The sequence below is a fragment of the Microtus ochrogaster genome, chromosome 8, assembly GCF_000317375.1.
Source record: "Microtus ochrogaster isolate Prairie Vole_2 chromosome 8, MicOch1.0, whole genome shotgun sequence".
In the NCBI taxonomy this organism is placed as follows: domain Eukaryota; kingdom Metazoa; phylum Chordata; class Mammalia; order Rodentia; family Cricetidae; genus Microtus; species Microtus ochrogaster.
The window spans coordinates 25,852,702-25,871,855 of NC_022015.1; the positions used below are offsets into that span (position 1 = coordinate 25,852,702).

Here is a 19,154-nt window from a genome sequence, read left to right on the forward strand (position 1 = left end):
GAGCGTGGGAGATAAGAACGTTGAGAGCGAGGAGCCCGGCAGTGGTCATGCACACCTGAGGCAGGGGGATCTCTGAGAGCAGTGCAGATGACGGAGGCCTGGCTTTGTCAGGGCTGTTTGCTATTTGGAATGAAGTCAGCTGTGATGAACAAGAAATCACTGAAGTGAAACCTTTGCTTTGCTGAGAAAACTGATGCTGGTTACCTGTAGCTAAGAAATGAGTGGTGGTTGAGACCAGCATCCTGAAGGTGAAATCTGGGAAGTGTTTCCTACGAGCCAGCACACAGAAGCTGTGTTCTAGAAGTGGCCGAGGTTGTATCTCACACTGGCAGTTTGACTTGGCACTGTGAGCGGCCACTGCTGAAGGTGCAGCCTCAGGGGCAGGTGAAGGCTCACGGGCTGAAGGGGTCATGCAGAGAAGTTGAGGTTTGGTACCATGAAGTGAGACTACGAGACTGTTGGTGAAAGCCTAGCTGCAGCAAAAGACCCCAGCGTTCTGGAGATGCCAATACCATGGGAGAGCCACCAAGGACAGAGGCAGCAGTGGAGTGGGTCACTTGTGCTGGCTAGTCTCATGGCAACTTGATACAGGCTGGAGTTATATGAAGGGGGAGGGAGCCTCAATTGAGAAAAGCCTCCCTGGAGCTGGAGTTAGAGGTATCGTGAGCTGCCCAGTGTCAGTGCTGGGAGCCATACCTGGGCCCTCTCCTCTGAAAGAGCAGCACACACCCTTAGCAACATGTTGAGCCTTAAGTACCATGGACATTTTCAAACCAATACCCAGTTAGAATGTTCTAATGGATGTCATGTGCCCTTTCCTCAGGTACAGACACCACCAATATGCTCCCGGTCCTGTTATTTCTCATGTTTGTTTATGTGGCAGGCTTCTGAACATGCCTGTCCTTCCTTGATGCTCTCAGAATGTGAACGTAAATGGTTTAGCCTAAAGTCTGCTGGATTGCCTTTACGGGGTACGATGGTCTACACCATTGCCCTAAGGCCTGATGGACTCTGAAGCCCAGCCCCAGCACAGGGTCCAGGACTCTCCGTATTATAAAGGACAGCAGGACAGGAAAGGACTCCAAACCCCACAGTGGCCATTCTTTTGCTCAAAGTCACTGATCCCAGCAGCACTGATCCTGTTTTATGAGTTTTTTTTCTTCTCAGAAACAAAATTGTTTGAGGGATGTTGGATTGGAATTCAACTAGGCAGACTACAAAGTATAACTTATCTAAAACACTGTTCAAGTCAGGTGCAGGGTGCATACCTTTAATCCCTGCACCTGGAAGGCAGAAGCAAGCGGATCTCTAAATTTAAGGCCAGCCTGGTCTACAGAGGGAATGCCAAGGACAGGAAGAGCTAGGCGCTCAAAAACAACAAAAACAAGTCAGGTTGTGGTGGTGCACACCTTTAATCCCAGCAGAGGCAGGTAGAGCTCTGTGAGTTCAAGGCCAGCTACAGAACAAGTTCAGAGTAGGCTCCAAAGCTAAACAGAGAAACCCTTCCTCAAAACCTAAAACCAAGCTGGGTGGTAGAACACACAGGAGGCAGAGGCAGGTGGATCTGTGTGAGTTCAAGGCTAGCCTAGTCTAGCCAGTTCCAGGACAGGCCCCAAAGCTACAATGAAACCCTGTCTTAAAAAAAAATAAAATAAAATAAAAAAAAAAAACAAAACCAGAATCAAAAACAACAAAACCCATTCAGATGTGTGGGCAGGGTTTGGTGGGACAGCTCAGTGGGTGAAGTATACTCCGTGGGAGGTACACACCCACATAATAAAATGTTTTGAAAATGAGGAAGGTTAGAAGGGAAGATGCATGTTTATGTTTAGTCTGGAAGCCTTCTCTTTCTGTGATGTGTGCTCTAACGAGGCCACTCTGACAGAAAGGGACAGCTGCGGTGTCAATGTCATCTCCCTTAATGTCACGGAGGACACAGCTGACCAGGAGCTGGTCTAGCCACGTGTATCTGTGGCAGAGGAGCAAGCAGGACAGGACAGTGGGAGGAGGCAGGGAGCGTGGCAGTGACAGGGATTCAGTGACATCCATGACAGGGATCGAGGACCCCATCATGTGGCCCATACCCAATTGGATAAATGAGTCCTTCTAACTGGGAGTGCAGCCTCCGATATACTGGGATCCGAAGCCTGTGACGGTCCAGGGCCACAGGAGGTGGCAGAGGTGCCTGGAGCAGCAACTCAGATGCTAACACACCATGCTGACTCAGCCATTCTTGGTGGGAGTGTGTTCATCAATCACACACAACTTCTCACTGCCTTCCACCCTGACCCAGAGCGCTTCCACCTAAAACGCCACCAACATCCCAGTCCCCGTAGATGAAGAGCCCAAGGGCACGAACCACATATAAAACAGCAGTTCACGCAGACAAGTGTGGCCCCTGTGCAAAAGTGACATGGTGTGGAATGTTCCGGACTTTAATAAAGCACTTTTCTTTCAATGCCACACCTAAACCCTTGTATGCTAAATTAAAAACAAAAGCAATCAGTGATAGACAAATATCTTGACATTTTTTTTCAATGTGGTAAGCAGCCTAAGAGCCCTCTGTTCAGTCCCAGCTTCGGGCTCCCCTGCTGCTTTTCAACAGAGCTATGGAGGATGTTCTTGATCCCCACCAGGCTGGCAGCAGCTATGGTCAGCTGCAAACAGCTTTCCTCCTGTCTGTCCACTACAATTGGGGAGGTGGGGGGATGGGCAAGCAGCCTTAGACCTGTGCAGGCAGCCAAAGAGACTACAGCAGCCATGAATGCAGGGGAGCCAGTAGGAGGGCATGGGAAAGCATAAACACAGCTCTCAGCCCAACTGCATTCAAGTAGAAAGTGCATGTGATGGGCCCTAGAATGGGGGGGGGGGTCCCCCCACCTGTTGGCTGCCTGATCAGAGACTATCCCAGGTCCCAAGAAGCACAGGCGGGTACCAGCAGAGGGTGTTGTAGTGTTCATACACAGTGCCTGCATTTCTGAAGTGGAACACCATGTGAAAACACCATGGAGGCGCCCCCAGCATCTGATCACTTGAACTCAGACTCTGCCTGCCCCAGAGGCAGGGGTGGGGTGGGCTGGTCTGCAGCACGATGAGCAACCCTGGAGTCACCCAAGAAATTCTTGCCCTTTCTAAACCGCCTCTCTGAAGCCCTGACCCTCACTCAGCCAGCTCTGAGCTAAAGGTGACACAAATTGGGAAATTTTCTGGAAGCCAGAATCAAACTATCTCGTGTGCTCCTCATGGGGCCTTTGAGTCTAAAGAGGCAGCAACCATGTATCCCCTGTTCCCACCTCATGCTCTAGTTACAGAGCCAGAAATGGAGGCAGAGAAGACTAACAGTGCCTGAAGGTGATGGCGTTAGTTAAGTGGTGGCAACCAGCTAGGGTCCTATTGGAGCCCGTGTGGATAACAGCAGTGGCTCCTGTCTTCCTCCTAAGCCCGTGTCTACCACCGCTTAAACTTTCCTTGGTCCCTTACCACACTTGCTGGAGACTCCCAGGGCCTCTGCTCAAGTATCTCCATGGCAACGACCAGGTTGGAAAGATCACGTCGTGTCCCATTCTCACAAGAGATTTCCAAGCCCACAGCCCGGCATTACCCTCAGGCTTGAATCTTTAAGTGACTTCACGTTACTGCTGTGGGGTGGCATCTGTATTCGAGAGCCTTCAGGACCTATGACCCAGGTTGCAGGCTCAACCACTAATGAGTGACACAGTATACAGCCAAACCCTTCCTCTGTCTCAAGGTTTCCCAAGTGCACACCTTCCCCGGGACAGCGGAGGGTGCACTCCTGCTGTGCCACGGGCCAGCAACAGGCACTCTTGTAGAACAGGCCCAGATCTCACCTCTGGCAAGTTCTCTGATTCTTCTCGACCCCTGCTGCCCACCCCTCCCCGCACACACCACATCCGTCTCAAGAGGCACATACCAAAGCCGATGAGGCCCAGTGTTTCCCCTCGGATGCGAGCAGCTCCTGAAGCAACCTCACGGATCTGTTCCACACTTTGTACCCGTGTGCCTTCTCGTAGAGCTTGGTACAGCCACGTGTTCCGCCGATACAGATTGAGGATGTGGCAGACGGTGGAATCAGCTGTCTCCTCCACTGCAGCAGACGGGATGTTGCAAACAGCGATCCCTGAAAGGGCAATGGCCAGGTCCAGAGATGAGCAAAGCCCCGGGGTTCCCAAGGCCCCTGCTTAGAAATGGAGAAGTACGCCAGGGTCCAGGGCTGGGGCAAGGGTTCGGGAGGTCATCTCTCATGCTCAGGAGCCCTCGCCACTAAACCCAGACCCAACACAGCTTTTAGGTTTAAGTCTTAGCTTAGTCAAACTCCCCTTCTTTCCAGCGCTGGTGTGAGGCCCAAAGAGCCCTGGAGCAGGCAGAAAGCCGGTGGGTGCTTCAGTCCCTCTCTACCCTGGCAGGACTGAAGGGTGGAGGAACCGGAACACCAGACTCTTTTCCAGGCTCACTCTGGAGCTGTATGGGTCAGAAACTGGTTGCACCTTATACACCCTAGCGTAAACACTAACACCCTACTCACTATTAACTGTTCACACACACAAGGCAAACATGCTGACACACATGGCTAACCCTAACTCTGAAAGCTGGAGGCAGGAGGACCTCAATTTGAGAGTTATCCATGGTCCTAAAGCGGTTTATCGGATTCTGGCAGAAAACAGGAGGCAACTAGGGGAACTTGCTAATGAGCCTTTGGCCTGAGGGCAGCTGAGACCACCTTCTACTCCTCAGAGAACAAACCTGAGCCATCAGGAGGGGGTCAAGAGGGGTGTGGGCACTGGGGGTACTGAGAAAGGATAGCAGCTTTCCTGCCACTCTTCAGGCCAAGTGGAGGGCCCAGTTCTTAGGAGAAAGCAGAGGCCCTGAGAAGAATGCAAAGCCCTAAGCAGGCTCAAAAATGGCCTGCATCTAGCTCTCTAAGCAGTGGGGCAGGCTCGGCCATCCTGTTGCTACAGGTTGCCAGCTGGACAGCAAGGTGCAGCTACCTTTAAGGTGGCCTCGGGTTCAGTTAGCTTTCCAAGATAATCAGCTAGACAGGGAAGAGATCGATAGTCCCCTAAATAGCCTTAGATCTGTGGTGTTAAGTCTCACCCCACTACCATGGCTGCCCTGGGGTCCAGCGACGAGTGGCTGCCTCACAGGAGAACAGACAACATGATCAGGTCATCCTTGCTGCCTGACTGATAGGGGCCATATAGCCATATATACTTAGAGATAAAGGAAGGGTCATTCTCTAGCAGCTGTCTTCTGAGCAGCCACCCGATCCCAGCGGACCACGACAGTGACAGGCAGTGCTCACGCTCACGTCCCGTTTGCACTTTTCAAAGCTCTGGGCCGCCGGGCGGTGGTGGCGCACGCCTTTAATCCCAGCACTCGGGAGGCAGAGGCAGTCGGATCTCTGTGAGTTCTAGAAAAAGCTAGTGCCAGGACAGGAACCAAAAGCTACAGAGAAACCCTGTCTCGAAAAATCAAAAAAAGAAAAGAAAAAAAAAAAGAGAACAAAACTCTGGGCCACAGCACTCTGAGAAAAGGCTCCTTTCTTTCTGGCCCCAGGCAGTCTGTTTCTTGGGCTGGAGAAGAGGGGCTGACCACAGAGAGAAACTGTGTGTGAGGGGCCATGGGCTAGACAGCCATGTGTCTTCCTAACTCCGTGAATTCAGCTTTACTCCTGACAAATATATATTTGCTTTTGCTTGTATGTTTGTTTGTTTTCTAGGGTTTCTCTTTGCAACAGCCCTAGCCTTGAACGCACAGAGACCCACCTGCTTCTACCTCCCAGAGTGCTGGGATTAAAGGTGTGCAACACCACCACCCAGTTCATGTCTCCAAAACTTTTCTCTTTTTAAAGACAGTGTCTCACTAACCGCTATGGTTAGTCTCAAACTTGTTGTACAGACCAGGGTGACCTCAAGAGATCCGCCTGCCTCTTCCTCCCCCATGCTGGGATTAAAGGTGCACATCACCACACTGGGTCGTGTTTATTTTTTAATTATTAAACTCAAGTATGTGGTCTCACATCTGTCACACCAAGTTTCTTTGCTGCCAAAGAGGGGCTCAGAGGAGCTGCAACTAGCAATGAACATGGCTGGCCAGGCTGGGGGCATAGGAAGCCACCATCATCCAGGACCCTTAAGAAAAGCCTGGACTGAATTTGACTGCTTTTCCTTTACCTGAGATGTCTACCTTCCCCTGTAAGGCTGTCCCACAAATACACCGTAGACAGACTGGTACTGCCAGCGTACAGCTTCCTTTGCTCCTTTCTTACCCTGGGGCTCAGGCCCGTAACTGCTGCCCTACATGAAAAGCAACTGAAAACTAAAACGAGCACCCACGTCTCTCAGAGCTGTGGGCTCAGACTGTGAAGGGAAGTCAGATCGTATCAGGGCTGCCTCAGCAGCCAGCATGGCGGGCATATCCCTGGGCGATGGGCAGAGCTGTCAAGTCTAGCTTCAGGCCTGCTGCAGAGAGGACTGTGTGGAGCATTGTGCACACCTGCCTTTCTGTCCGAGGAAGATTTCCAGGAGCCCTTGCAGCAAGGCATCAGCGGTGGCAGGCCCAGGCCCATGCTAGGAGCATTACCAGGCCAGGCTGCTCTGAGACATCAGCACTTGGGTTTCCAGTTCCTCTGAAGTATTTTAAATTTCTAAGCCTCATGAATAAAGAGGTGGCATACTTCAGGAACAGACCAAATTACCCTGACTCTGAGGCCTCTCCCAATGACCCCCTAAAGCACAGCCTCTGCTGACAGTGTACAGCAATTCTTAGGGGTGGACAGGGAGTCCCTTGTGCCATTCAGGTACTCTAACTTCCTGCTTGGCTTCCTACCTGCCTACTGTGGTTCCTCTGGAAGACCCCAGGCACGGGGAGGTGGGTAATGATCTGTTTGTTTTGGTTTGCTCTGTGAGAGGAATTCACTTGTCTGCTACCTTGTCAAGATCTTCCAGTCCCTGAACCTGCTTGGATCTCTAAGGCTGGGCAAAGCCGGAAACGTGGAAACATGAGCCTCCCTCAGGAAGCAGCCTAGGACAGCTTCCCTGCCTTCTGCCCATCCCCTGCCCACTGAGCACGGCTTCCAGGTGGCCAGCACGGCTCTGTGACTCACCGAGCTCACCAGCAGCCTTGATGTCCACGTTATCATAGCCACTGCCAATTCGCACGATCACCCGCAGAGCCTTGAACTTCTCCAGGTCTTCCCGGGTGAGGGTGATAGTGTGGTACATCATGGCACCCACGGCCTCATTCAATACCTGTGGGCAGGGACAGGAGTCACGGGTCAGAGCCCCTGGCTACCCACAGAGTTTCTGTGAGCAGAATTATAAGGTGGAGACGTGGTTATTAGTAAGTGCCCGAGGGTGGCACAGCGGGCTAAGGGCATCAGGAGCTCCAAACATGGCATTCCTGTGTATGACAGTGTTTAATGACATCAAGTGGCCTGGAGGGACCCGGGTGGGGTGGGGTGGGGTGTCACCCACCTTCTCATGAATTTCCTGAGTGGACTGTGCATCGCAGAAGGCCACAGTGGCCAGGTCCTTCAGGATGGGCATTTCCACAGTACAGTCTCTGCCATCCAGCAGTGCCACGAGGGGGCGGGGGTGCAGGGGGCCGTTCATGATCTGGGGGCGGATACCTATGCAGAGAGAGGAAAAACGTGGTGAGTACAGTGCGGGGAGGGCGTGAGGGGACACCCTGACCATCTCAGTGGTCAACGTCAAGACAAGCAGAGAGCACACAAGCCCGGTGGAGCCAACTGTGATGCCCAAGGCAGGACACGATACAGCATCACCAGCTAAGGGCATAGGGTGTAGGGGTGGGGGTGGTGTTCCTAGATCACAGGTTTAATGACTATGGGTGACGTACAAGGCTCTGATGTGAACTCACTTCACTCTAAGACCCAGAGGAGCAATGGTGTGGCTCACTTGAATTGCTCCAGTAAGTCAAATTGAGTGAAATGGCTCAACAGGTAAGAACAAATCTCCAAAAGGAACACAGGTTAGACGCCCTGGTCACTTCCCCACCAGGCCATTATGGCAATGGGATAGGGATGGTCCTAGTCCATCACTATGGTACCCAAGTGCATATGATTCTCTGTTGAAGTCTGCTGGTCCTGCAGGATGCATCCCAGTTCGGGCACTGTTCCTCAACTGTCTATACAACAGACAGGGCAGATTCTGACTCCCACGGTGTCGTGAGCTGCACCACATTGAGCTGCCATGTCGTATGCCACCCTTTTGGGGTGACTTCTTCTGTGACCCTAGCTGCGGAGGGTTCGTACATTTCAGGGTAGGGGCGTGAGAATTACAAATGTTAGGTAGGTGGAACAGAGATAAGAGTCACAGAGACACAGGATAGCATCAGGAGGGCCACTCAGTGAATACTAAATGCTGAATTTTTCTTTTGACTTCTGAGTTCCCTGTGTTTAATTTCCCATACACGTTTATACCCCAATACAGAAGGGGGGAGAAGGCAAAAGACTGCTTTAACATGATACAAAGGACAGCTAGAACTGTTACTTGCTTCAATAGTTTGGAGACATCAAGCCAAAGGCCATACACCATGCAGAGGGAGGTCTCTGGCCAGGGCTGTTGCCTCTCCCTCCTCGTGCTAAGGCTTGGGCAGTTCAGGCCATTATTTGAAGCTGGGCTGTCATCTGCTTCTTCCTAGTCAGTCATCCTCTCTCACACAGGCTGCCCAAGGTATGGTAGATTGTGGCAGTTCCTGCCAGGGGAACTCTCTCAGATCCTATGGGGAACACGGGCTGTTGGAGCCACACGGCCTTTACGTGACCATCAATGTACCCAAAACGGGAGCCTTCTTCAAAGTGTGCTCACTTTCAGGCTCCACCTCCTTGCTCTTGAGCATTTCCTTGACTGATGATTGATCTGGGAGGAGGGCCCAGCTCACTACAGGCTGGAACACCACTGGGATGCTATGAGGAAGGCAGGCTCCGTTCATGGGAGCAAGCCAGCAAGCGGCATTCTTCTATGGCTTTTGCTTGAGTTCCTGCACCCTGATTTCCGTCAGCAATGGACTGTGATCTCAGAGCTGTGAGCGAAAATAAACCCTTTCCTCCCCAAGTTATTTATAGTAACGTTTCTTCACAGCAACTGAACCCCAAGACAACCCTCCCAACCAAAGCTCTGCTGTCTCTGAACTGGTTGGTAGGGGCCTGGGCAATCCTCTTGTATCACACAGGCTCAGGTAGCTAGTCACACACTGTTATGAGTAGCTGAGGAAGGACACGCTCTCACAAGAGCTGTGCCCATCTTCCCCCAGTACCTTCACTGCCACTGAATGTGGTGATATCCTCACACTATACCTGCACAGTCAGGACAGACAGTGAGCCCAGGGCAGAGAGAATGTTTTTGTCCTGATTTTACTAAGGAAAGGGGGTAAAATGGCCAAATTACAAAACCATGGGTTGGGGGTCTGGCAGTATCGGACCACACAGAACTCCTTCCCCAGTCCTCCCAAGAAGCTTGGCTTTGGAAGCTGCTAGCAGGGTGGTTAAATTGTACCGAGCCTGAAGTTCGGGTTTTAAGTAAGTAGTGATTTACCCCACCTTGCCAAGGAACATGATGCCAGGAACAAGCCAGAGATCTAGAGCCATCCAGTACATCTGGAGTGGCTGAGAGCCACCATTTAAGATGTCCATCCACATTACCAGAGCATGTTATCTGTTACCTGGGTAACAGACTCCAGGTTGCCTAGTGATCAGTTCCTTCCTGATTGGTTTTCTTTTTCTTTGGTGAATCCCATCCTTTGTTCTTTTCCTTGGCTGAGGAGGGTACCTCCAGGACACCTCAGTCAAGGCCTGAGGTATGAATCCCAGTGGACAAACCTCTAATAATAAAGCAAAAGGGGAAGTGGTGGGGGCAGCAGAGACCTGTTGGCTAGGGAAGGATGCTGAATGGGGAGGCAGGGTAGGGGAGCAGTGATTGCATGGAACCTGGCACAGGGTTGCTGAGGACCAGCTCTGGAGGAACCACCTGGTACTGGGTATGAGGAGGGGGGCCGGGAACCTGCCCACTGCATATCGGGGACTACAAAATCAGAGCTAGAGCCCTGATGGTCTCAATACACAGTCAGCTCTCAGCAGGCCTCTCTCCTGCCTCTTTCAGCACTTCGGACAAAACGCACCCTTTTTAGGTGCGCGAGCGCATCTCAGTGTAAAGCATTTACATTAACACGACACACACATGACCCTCATAGGAGAGGATCAGTCTTCAGGCTGGCCCCTGGCCTGGAACCAGGGCTCATTCCTTCAGTCGCTAGGGGAATTTGGGAAGGAAGCCCAAGGCACAGTACTCGATGAGAATTCCTTCCAAAATGGAGTTTAGGATCCCAGTTACCAGACACTGCTCACGGCTTTTCCACATAGCCAAACCCTAAGACCGACAAGGGCCTGGCAATGCCGCCAGCCTCCCACTCACTGGGGAAACGCCTGATAAGAAGGTGTGCAGTAACTATGCAAAATAATTATGAGTCCCTCTACCCCCCTCCACAGACTTGCAACAACTAGGATTGTTATGGGAACGGAGGCAGTGCCGCTATTATATGGCCACTTTCCAGTGGGACCTAACCCTCCTGGCCCGGCATAGTTTCTTCATTTCTAGAAAGTCAGATGAGAAACCAGAACTAAGATATGACGCGTGAGTGTGTATACCAAAGGGTTGGATTTTACAATGCAAAACCAAAACTGAGGCCCAGGTCAGGGTGGGGGTCAAGGGTCAAATAAAGCACCCGGCATATGACTGAACAGAGAGGAAGATGCCTCTCTTGTCCTGCCAACACATGTAAGCACCTTGTAGAGCCGTCTCCAACCTGCTAGTGTAGGGATACACACAGCAGCAAGAGGTACTGGGAGCAGACAACAGCACCCTGCTCCTTGCTGGGAAGCCTGGGAGAAACTTAAAGGCAGCCATTCAGATGGGATGTCTTGCTAGGAGTCACTACTTTACATCACACCCTCTGAAAGGTCAGAGAAGACCACTGTGATTAGGAAGCTCAGTTGTTTTTGGCATAGCTCCGAACTCAAAGGCCTTGTGGATTCTATGCACCAGGGTGCAGGGCACCACAAGGCCTGCTGAGCTCTCCCTGCCAGGCACTAGTGACCTTGACTCCTCGTGTAATGAAGAAAAGGAGCATAAAGGTTTACCCACCACTAAATAAGATGAGCCTGGAATGAAGCAGGGCTGTGTGGGGACAGTCCCAGGAGGACACAAGGACCAGCACTTGCATAAGGCACCACAACAGCTGCACAGCGGGGTGGTAGCCTGCTTAGAAGATCCCATAATCCCCTCAAATCTGAGGACTAAGCTGTGTGGGATTCTGAGACAGGCACACTGTAAAACGCCTAGGATGGAGACTCACCGGCTGAGAGCTCACCAGTATTTCTAGAATAATGCTGGGGAACAAACACTAACAAACGCACCCTGGAAGGGCAGGGGCAAGGCCCCATGAACAGGCAGAGATGGTCGATAAAGGACTGGCCCACTGCTGCTATATAAGCCCCAAGGAGCTAGCTTGTCACCAGGTATTCCCAGGAGAAGCTGAGGCCTTCTTAACTCAGGAGCTACAGCGCTCTCTGGTGAGACTCTAGGAGGGTCACAAGAATGTCCCACTAAGCAGGTTGGTTTTGCTTAAGGCATCTTGTATCTTACTGGGTTCCAGCTCCAGTGAAAAGTGTCCAGGCCCTCATGATCAGTCACCAGGTGCATGCAGATTGCTGCTCCAAATGCCTGGGTCATTAGCTGTTGGCCCTGCGGGCTTCCTGTGACTGCAGCTAACCCAGCTTGTGTTTGAGTGTGATGCCTTGCAGACTTGCAAGTAGAGTCCCCTACTCTGGTGGGAACATTGTTGTGTTTCTAGCTCAGCAACAGGAGAACAAACTCAAATACCCGGCTTCCACAAAGAGACCAACATCTGCTGTTACTTCAACTGGCTTTGCCCAGAACCCTGGGAAAGACATCTCTTGCAGCTTGTCCAGAGTGCTTGAACAAGGAAAAGAACATTTACTTTCTCTTTCCATGACAGCCTCGCCTGCGCGGATCTGGGACTGGGGATCTGTCACCTGCCAGTCTCCAGCAGCTGTGGGATCTCCAAAATGAAATGTCTCCTAACGAACTCCGTGCCACGAGAAGCCAGCTGGTACGGAGCACATCTCTGCCGACCACAGACTCGGAGTGGGTCCCTGAAGAATATTACCAGAAACTGGAGGAGGAAGGTATGTCAAAACGCACAGCCAAGGAAGGGCACAGGCTACGCTGGTGATTTTGCTAAGATAGGCTCCATCTCCTATTTCCCTGGTGGCCTGCCTCACCGGGGTGGTCTTTGAGTACCAAGGACAGAAGATGGACATTGGGCGTGTGGACTCAGTTATCTCTAATGAGTTAGATGGTTGGTCATGGACTCTCCCACTTCCCAGCATGGCACACAAGGCCCTGGAGACCTCTCATCGGTCCTCTGGGAGGAACATTTGTCTATGAGCCTACTTCAATCAGTTGGCTTCTCTGCAACCTTGCTCTGAGACCCCGTCACAGTCCCTCACATCTGAACCTGTGCTGCCTCAGCCTCTTATACAGGTGGCCATGACACCTAGCTCTGCCTCAGCCTCTTGTTCATGTGGCTGTGACACCCAGCTCGCAGCTGCAGAGTAAAATCCAGGACTTGGCCAGAGATGAATCTTCAAATCTTAAATGCACAAACCTCAAGTTAGAAGGGGGTGCTTCCTGGTAACTAGCTACCAGATCTCGGTAACTTCCTGTTCACGGCTGGGCACTAAATCAAGGCGGGTCCTGCTGACTCACTTTGCCTGCTCAGCTGCTGTGACCGTGTGAGGTCAAGCTATGGATATCCAGGCTGTGTTTCTCCAGGGATTGGGTGCTGGAAAGCCCATGGAGAGTGCCTCCCTCCGCTGTCCCCTGGGTACCTCCCCTGAGGCATGGACCCCATCCCCATGTGAAGTACATTCAATCTTAAGGGAATCAGACTGCTTACAGAATACACTTCCCAGACCAGGGGTCTGGCATAAAGTTGGAGAATAGTAAACCAGTCCCTAGCCACTTTTCTATTGCTGGTTTTCAATATATGTTAACAACAACAAAATCCCTTGATTTTTGAGAGTGGGTCTCGCTATATAGCCCAGGCTAGCCTGGAACTTGCTGTATAGCTCAATTTCGCCTCACACTTGCTATCCAGAGTGCTACGATTGCAGACACGTACACCCACACCCAGCTCTTTAACATTGTAGTGAAGTAGTGAAATCACACATCCACAAGCTGGGATGTGCAAGAAACGGTGGCCCTGTACCAATAGGTCACAGGACCCACCTCCACCCCGTTCTAAATGTCTGCATGACTGATGCTAAAAGCAAGTTCTGCTTTTCCAACGCAAAAAGTGAGCCCAAAGGGCATGCTGAACTCTCTCGAGGTCACGGAGAAGGGCTTGATTCAGTTCTCCTGACTCTGGAGCTAGATCGAGCAGCTGGGGCTCACAGGGCTGGCCCACAGCCCCCATTCAAAGGCACTGCAACAGTGACCTAAACACCAGGCTGGGCCAGGGATGAATCCAAGAAGACACATCAAGCCTTCTGAACAGAATACCAAAGCACCTCGCTCTATTGCTACCTTAGCGAGGAAGGTTGGTCCTCAGAGTCTGTGCTCACTGAGCAGACCTACCCATCAAAGACTCCCTAGTCAAGAACCGCACAGGGCCAAGGATCTCACCAGGCAGGGTTGGTGCCTCTCTCCACGGGGTTCTTAAGCTTGGTGGCAGAAGAAAAAAACTATCACAATAGTGGCGGTCACCCAGTGTCATTCTGTAGCACCAAGGAAGAGAAAAACTCCAAACTCTCTTTGATTTGACAAGGTGTCTGAGACCTATGCCTGGGGCTTGGCAGCTGGTCCCCCCCTCCGCCCCCCCAGTCCTCAGCACCATAGCCTGCGGGAGAGAGGCTGTGACTGGTGTGGGTGTGTGCTTTACTGGGGATACCTGGTCACTCTTCAGGGTGGATTGTGAGGCAACACGTGCCGATGGACATGTCAGATAAGACACACCCTGGCCTGGATGTAAAAACAGGACTCCGCAAAAGCCACGTGTGTGTGACTTTCTCTGCAGGAACAGCCTCGATGTGGCCTGCGGCTGCTGTCTCAGATGCACGACCTATGGGCCAGACCCGGTGTGACTAAACCATGAGAGAGCGAGGGACTCTTGGGCTTCTGCCAAGGCACTGACTCAGAGGAACACCCTCCCACAGAAAGCCTCAGGCAGAGAGAGAACCGCACTTCAGCCATAATGAACGAGGTCAGGAGGGCCGGGGAGCAGACTGGCCTGCTTTGGGGCCTCCCACCAGCAGCCTAGGTAAGACCCTTCCACATAGTAACTGGTAAAAGAACATGACGAAGGAGGGCGACAGAGGATAGAACCCAAAGTGAGTCCCTGTCAATCAAAGCTCTCGGAGTCTTTCTGCTAGTGATTCCCTGTGGCACGTGGGGTTTCCTTACTGAACATCTGTTTCTTCCACTTTCAATCAGGCCACAGAAGAAAGACGTGCTCCACCTCCCTCCAATGCACTGAGTCTTCTAGAGAAAAGAGCAGCCTGGGACTTGTGTCCCAAGAAACCTCTCTCCCCTTTCCTGTCATGACACCTACCAGATTTTGATGAATGGAACCATGCACAAGCCAGCCAAGTGAGAAACCACTCTTGCAAGCAAACTAGAGAGCTAGTGGACAGAGAGAACCACACACCTCTGCAGAGGCCAGGGGAGACCAGCACTGCTGAGGACAGCGGGCAAGAACCACCAAAGACCATCCCCTGAGGACAGCCTATGCCCCGTGTTGCCCCGGAGCCAGGACGCCTGGGTGGATCAGAGGCACATCCTTCCTGGCCTTAAAAGAAATGCCAGGACATGAAATTCTAGTCTCCCAAGTCACCCATGCCGCTAGAACCTGGTGGCTTTGCTCCGGTCTCCAGTTACTGCCTTGCAGCCCTGGATGTTTATAAGAAGGTGCATCCTGACAGGATGTGAGTAGTTCTCAGATGCTAAAACTGTGCCCATGGCAACGAGAGGCTGCCAGGTGGGAACAGAAAAGAAACCTGCCTGAGGAATCTGGAAGTGGACAGGCCACAGTAACATAGACAGAGCCCACAGGTAGTCCGCGAACATCTGAGTCAGTTTTCACTATTTGGTCCTAACTGGTCTGGAACTATCTAGCCCAGGCTAGGCCAGAACTTGTGGCCTTCATGCTCAGACTCTCCTAATGAAGGCTGAGAGCACCTACTGCGTTCAAGTACCTGCAGGCCCCATACTCAACACAGGGGCTTCAATCCAAGCTAGGGGATAAAGGAGAAGGGGAAGCCTTGGCCAGCCTGAGGGATCCATGAGGATATCCAGTCTCTTTTGGCCCCTGCAGGGCCTTTTTGCAGCAACTGGGACAGCAGAGGCTTGAGTACCCCATGCGTGTATATCACAAGGGCACAGCGAGAGCCACAGCTGACTCATGCCCAAGGACTAGGCTGTGGATACTCTGTGTCCACTGAAACCAAGCAACCTCATCCCTGGGAATGAAATACACGTTATCTTGCCCTCCGAAGGGCGCTGGTGCCTAGCAGACCTGGCTCAGCACTCTCTCCACATCACTAAGGCTAAACACCCATAAGCACAGATATCACTGCCATTCTGAAGCTAGGGCAGCCCCTGAGGGCCAGCAGGAGAACGAGAGGGCCCCATCTGCTCAACTTTCTTCATTCTGCATGAGTTTTTAAGGCCCACAAAGAAGGTGACTCTTGAGAACCATTCCGTAGGCTTGTCATCTGTGAGGCCAGCAGGCAGACTTCCCAGAGTGTCGCAGCTGGTCAGGGTCCCCCACCAATTCCTTTCCAAAGTCTCTTTTTCTAAGCGTTCCAGGTTCAAATCCGCACATACAGAGAAACACTAGAACACACCAAGCCACATTTCTCCCACTCAGTATTAAAGGCATCTGACAGAAAAATCCTTAAGCAGGGCAAGTGGCTAGGACACAAGGCCAGCTTTGAAAAGTATAGATACAGGAAAATGGACCACAGAACTCGGCACTCAATTCTCCAGACAAGAGTTCCCATTGTCCATTCCAGCCTGGGCATGGGGGAACTACACAAGGGGCAGCCACTCTCCGGGGTCCAAAGCTATATAGATGAGTCAAGCAGCTTCAGATGGAATGAGGCTTTGATGAGCCTGAATGAAAACGACAAGATAATAAAAATATAGGCAGCTGCTCTAACACAGGGAAGGCAAAAAAAATGCAACAGGAGCGGGGTTACAACAAAGTATAACCTTTACCTTAAGCCAGTGATCCCTTAGCTCGGCAGTCAAGAGGACACAGCAGGGTCATTTAGAAGAAGCTCCCCAGCAATAAAAGCTCCTGGTCCAGTCCTCAGTGCAATGTTAGGAAGCCCCCAGCATCTTCTGTTTCTCCTTGTGTGCAGGCTCACCAGGAATGCTCTCTGTGTTCTGGACTGCCTGTTCCCTAGCTTCATAGGGGTTCCCCCCCCCTTTGTCTATTTAACCTTGTCCTTGTTATAGCTGCTGATAGCTTGGCCCTTGGTCCTCTAGAGACCAAAGAATAGCTTGCATTCCATTTAGCCAAAGGAGAATGCTCTGAGCTGTAAAGATGAAATTCCTCAGCTCATATAAGGAGTTTGGTCATGTGGTCAGAGCAGGGGGGGGGGCACACTTGCGCAAGTGTAGCCCTGACTCAGGCACCAGGCACTAGGGACTGGCCAAACACCCAACAGGGGTCCTCCTTGCGCTCGCTCTACCTAAGAGAGGTGAGTGAGTCCAACCTGGAACTTGGGAACTTCAAGGAGGCCATGCCCAGCATCCTTACAACCAAAGAGCCATCCTCAGCATGCAGGAAGAGCTCCAAAGATGTAGACATCTGAGGGAATCCCGGGAGCCCTGTGGGAGCGGTCCTCAACACGATTCCGATTTCTATCAGGATCGTATGTTCCCATGGCATTAGAATTAGGCAATGGCACACACACCATCGCTGGAAAAATAGCTATAGGTTTTCCCAACTGACCTTAGGAATCTCTAGTAACAGCCCTGGCGACGGGATCCTAGAATGGAGCCTTCAGAGGCTCCATCAGTGCACCTACACCAAGAAAAATAAGCAGGGAATCTGGGAGGTGGGTGTGGATGTGAGACTGTGCTTCTCACACGCTTCGGGCTGAGCGTGGGGCAAGCTGCGCTTTGCTGGACTCAGGGAGGACGGGATGGAAAATGCTCGCCGTCACACTGGTGTTTGCTTGATGCTCCTTGGCATCTGGTAGAGGGAGGCTCAGCCTCTCGGCCACGGGTGACAACATGTGACAGCCACTGGGTCAGTCGCCACGTCAGTGTGGGATGGAGAGCCGACCCAGCAGGTGCCATCTCTCATGAAGCTCTCTGCCCAGAAGCCCTAATCCTGTGCATCTGGCTGCCTTGCCTTGCTGTTCTAAACTGCTTGGTTGATGGGGTGGGGGCAGGCCTGGCAAACAGAAGCCGACTGTGTACATACATCTAACAAAGCAAACACTAGTATCCACACTGTGTCTAAAGAGCCAAACAAGACCCCTTAAAAAAAAAAATCCCTCAAACAATGCTCTTGCAAGTATTTGACATCACCCCACCATCACTGCAGGAAGACGGGGAGGGGGGGTGTCAATTACTTCCCAGGCATTCCAGGACCTCCACACTGGGTGGAAACAGAGTTTGGTGAAATCAAAATGAAGAATCAGTGAGGCTGACTCTGGCACTAAAGGACAACACACATGACTCTACCTCAAGATCGGAGGTTGCCATCTGGGCCCAGAGGCAAGGCAAAGTGCCTTGGGTCTCCCGATGCTTTTCCCTTGGTCTAAGGCTGTCCTCTCTGGGGCTCGACACCTCTGCCTGAAGCCATGCCTACAGACACACCACGAAGTCTTCTGCTGCCTTCGGCATACCCAGATCCCGCTGCAGACTCCATGAAACAGACCTGTCACCCAAATGCCATTCAGAGAGCAGAAAAGCAGCCAGGAAGCTGAGGCCCTGCCCCCCTCCCCCTGCCCCGACAGGGTAGTCATAATGCCACACAGAATGTACGATAAGGAACAGGGATGGCAACTGCTGCTCTGGGATGGATCATTTGACAGAGAAATTTATTTGCTGGCAGACTTCCGACTGCAGGCTTGCTCGGCACTGGCGCGCTGCCATGCAAATGAAATAAAAATCAATATCCTTCGGTCTGTAAAACAGTGTGTCAACAATCACACTCCAAACAACTTATATAACGTCCCTCACCCCGTACCCGGATAGCGGTGAGTGTTTTTGTTCAAATGCAGCACAAAATAAACAGAAAAGGGGGGGGGGTTGTGTTGCATGCAGACAGCAATTCTGCAGGACCTCCTCCTTCAGCAAAACCTTTCCAGGACTTCAATGAGGAGATAATCTTTCTGTGATTATGACCAAACCCTTCCGTTGCTTAGCAACACATAATTAAGGAATATGTTTTCAGATCCGCTTTGCAAGCCCAGCCATTATCAGATGAAATTACTGGAGCAACAAATGTCATCGCCATGCAAATTAGTTGGTTGCAAAGAAAGAATGTTGGGCTGAGAGAGAAAGAAGGCATAGGCCCTCAAACTTATCAACTCCGCTCCTGGCACACATTTCAAAGACAAAGTAGATAATCAGACTTAAAAAAAAAAAAAGGTGCAGTATTTCCTACTCCACTACCCCGTCCTATACACTAGATATTTTTAAATGTATCTCACAACTTTTCGAGGGCTCGGTAGTTAAGAGCCCTTGCTACCCTTGCAGAGGATCTGGGTTCAACTCCTAGCTGACTTCCACCTGGAACTCTGCTCCCCAGGCATTTGATGCCCTCTTCTGGCTCCTGGGAGTCCTGGCACACACATACATGCATGCAGGCACTCATACATGTACTCAAAGCAAAAATGTGGTTTTCCAAATTATATATGTTGGAGGGCAAAGGTGAAAAGAAGAAACCTGACTGACCTTGGCAGTCAAAACCCTAGGGTGAAACACTAGCTGTTCAGAGGACGGCCTCCAAGAAGTCCCCCACAGCATCCGATGAAAAGCCCGCAATGAGTCAGTCACGCCTGGCTTCGGCTT

At 51.6% G+C, this 19,154-nt stretch overlaps 1 protein-coding gene across 5 annotated transcripts in view; it reads right to left on the reverse strand.

Moving 5' to 3' along the window:
* The window catches only part of Ctbp2 (C-terminal binding protein 2), a 130,563-nt gene that overhangs the window by 5,823 nt on the left and 105,586 nt on the right, over positions 1-19,154 (reverse strand). For all 5 annotated transcript variants that reach the window (XM_013347872.2, XM_013347873.2, XM_005351404.3 and 2 more), the window contains 3 exons: positions 7,494-7,648; positions 7,124-7,268; positions 3,932-4,138 (listed from right to left, as the gene is read on the reverse strand). In XM_013347872.2, the coding sequence (XP_013203326.1) occupies positions 3,932-4,138; positions 7,124-7,268; positions 7,494-7,648 (507 nt within the window). The remainder of the gene's footprint in view (positions 1-3,931; positions 4,139-7,123; positions 7,269-7,493; positions 7,649-19,154) is intronic.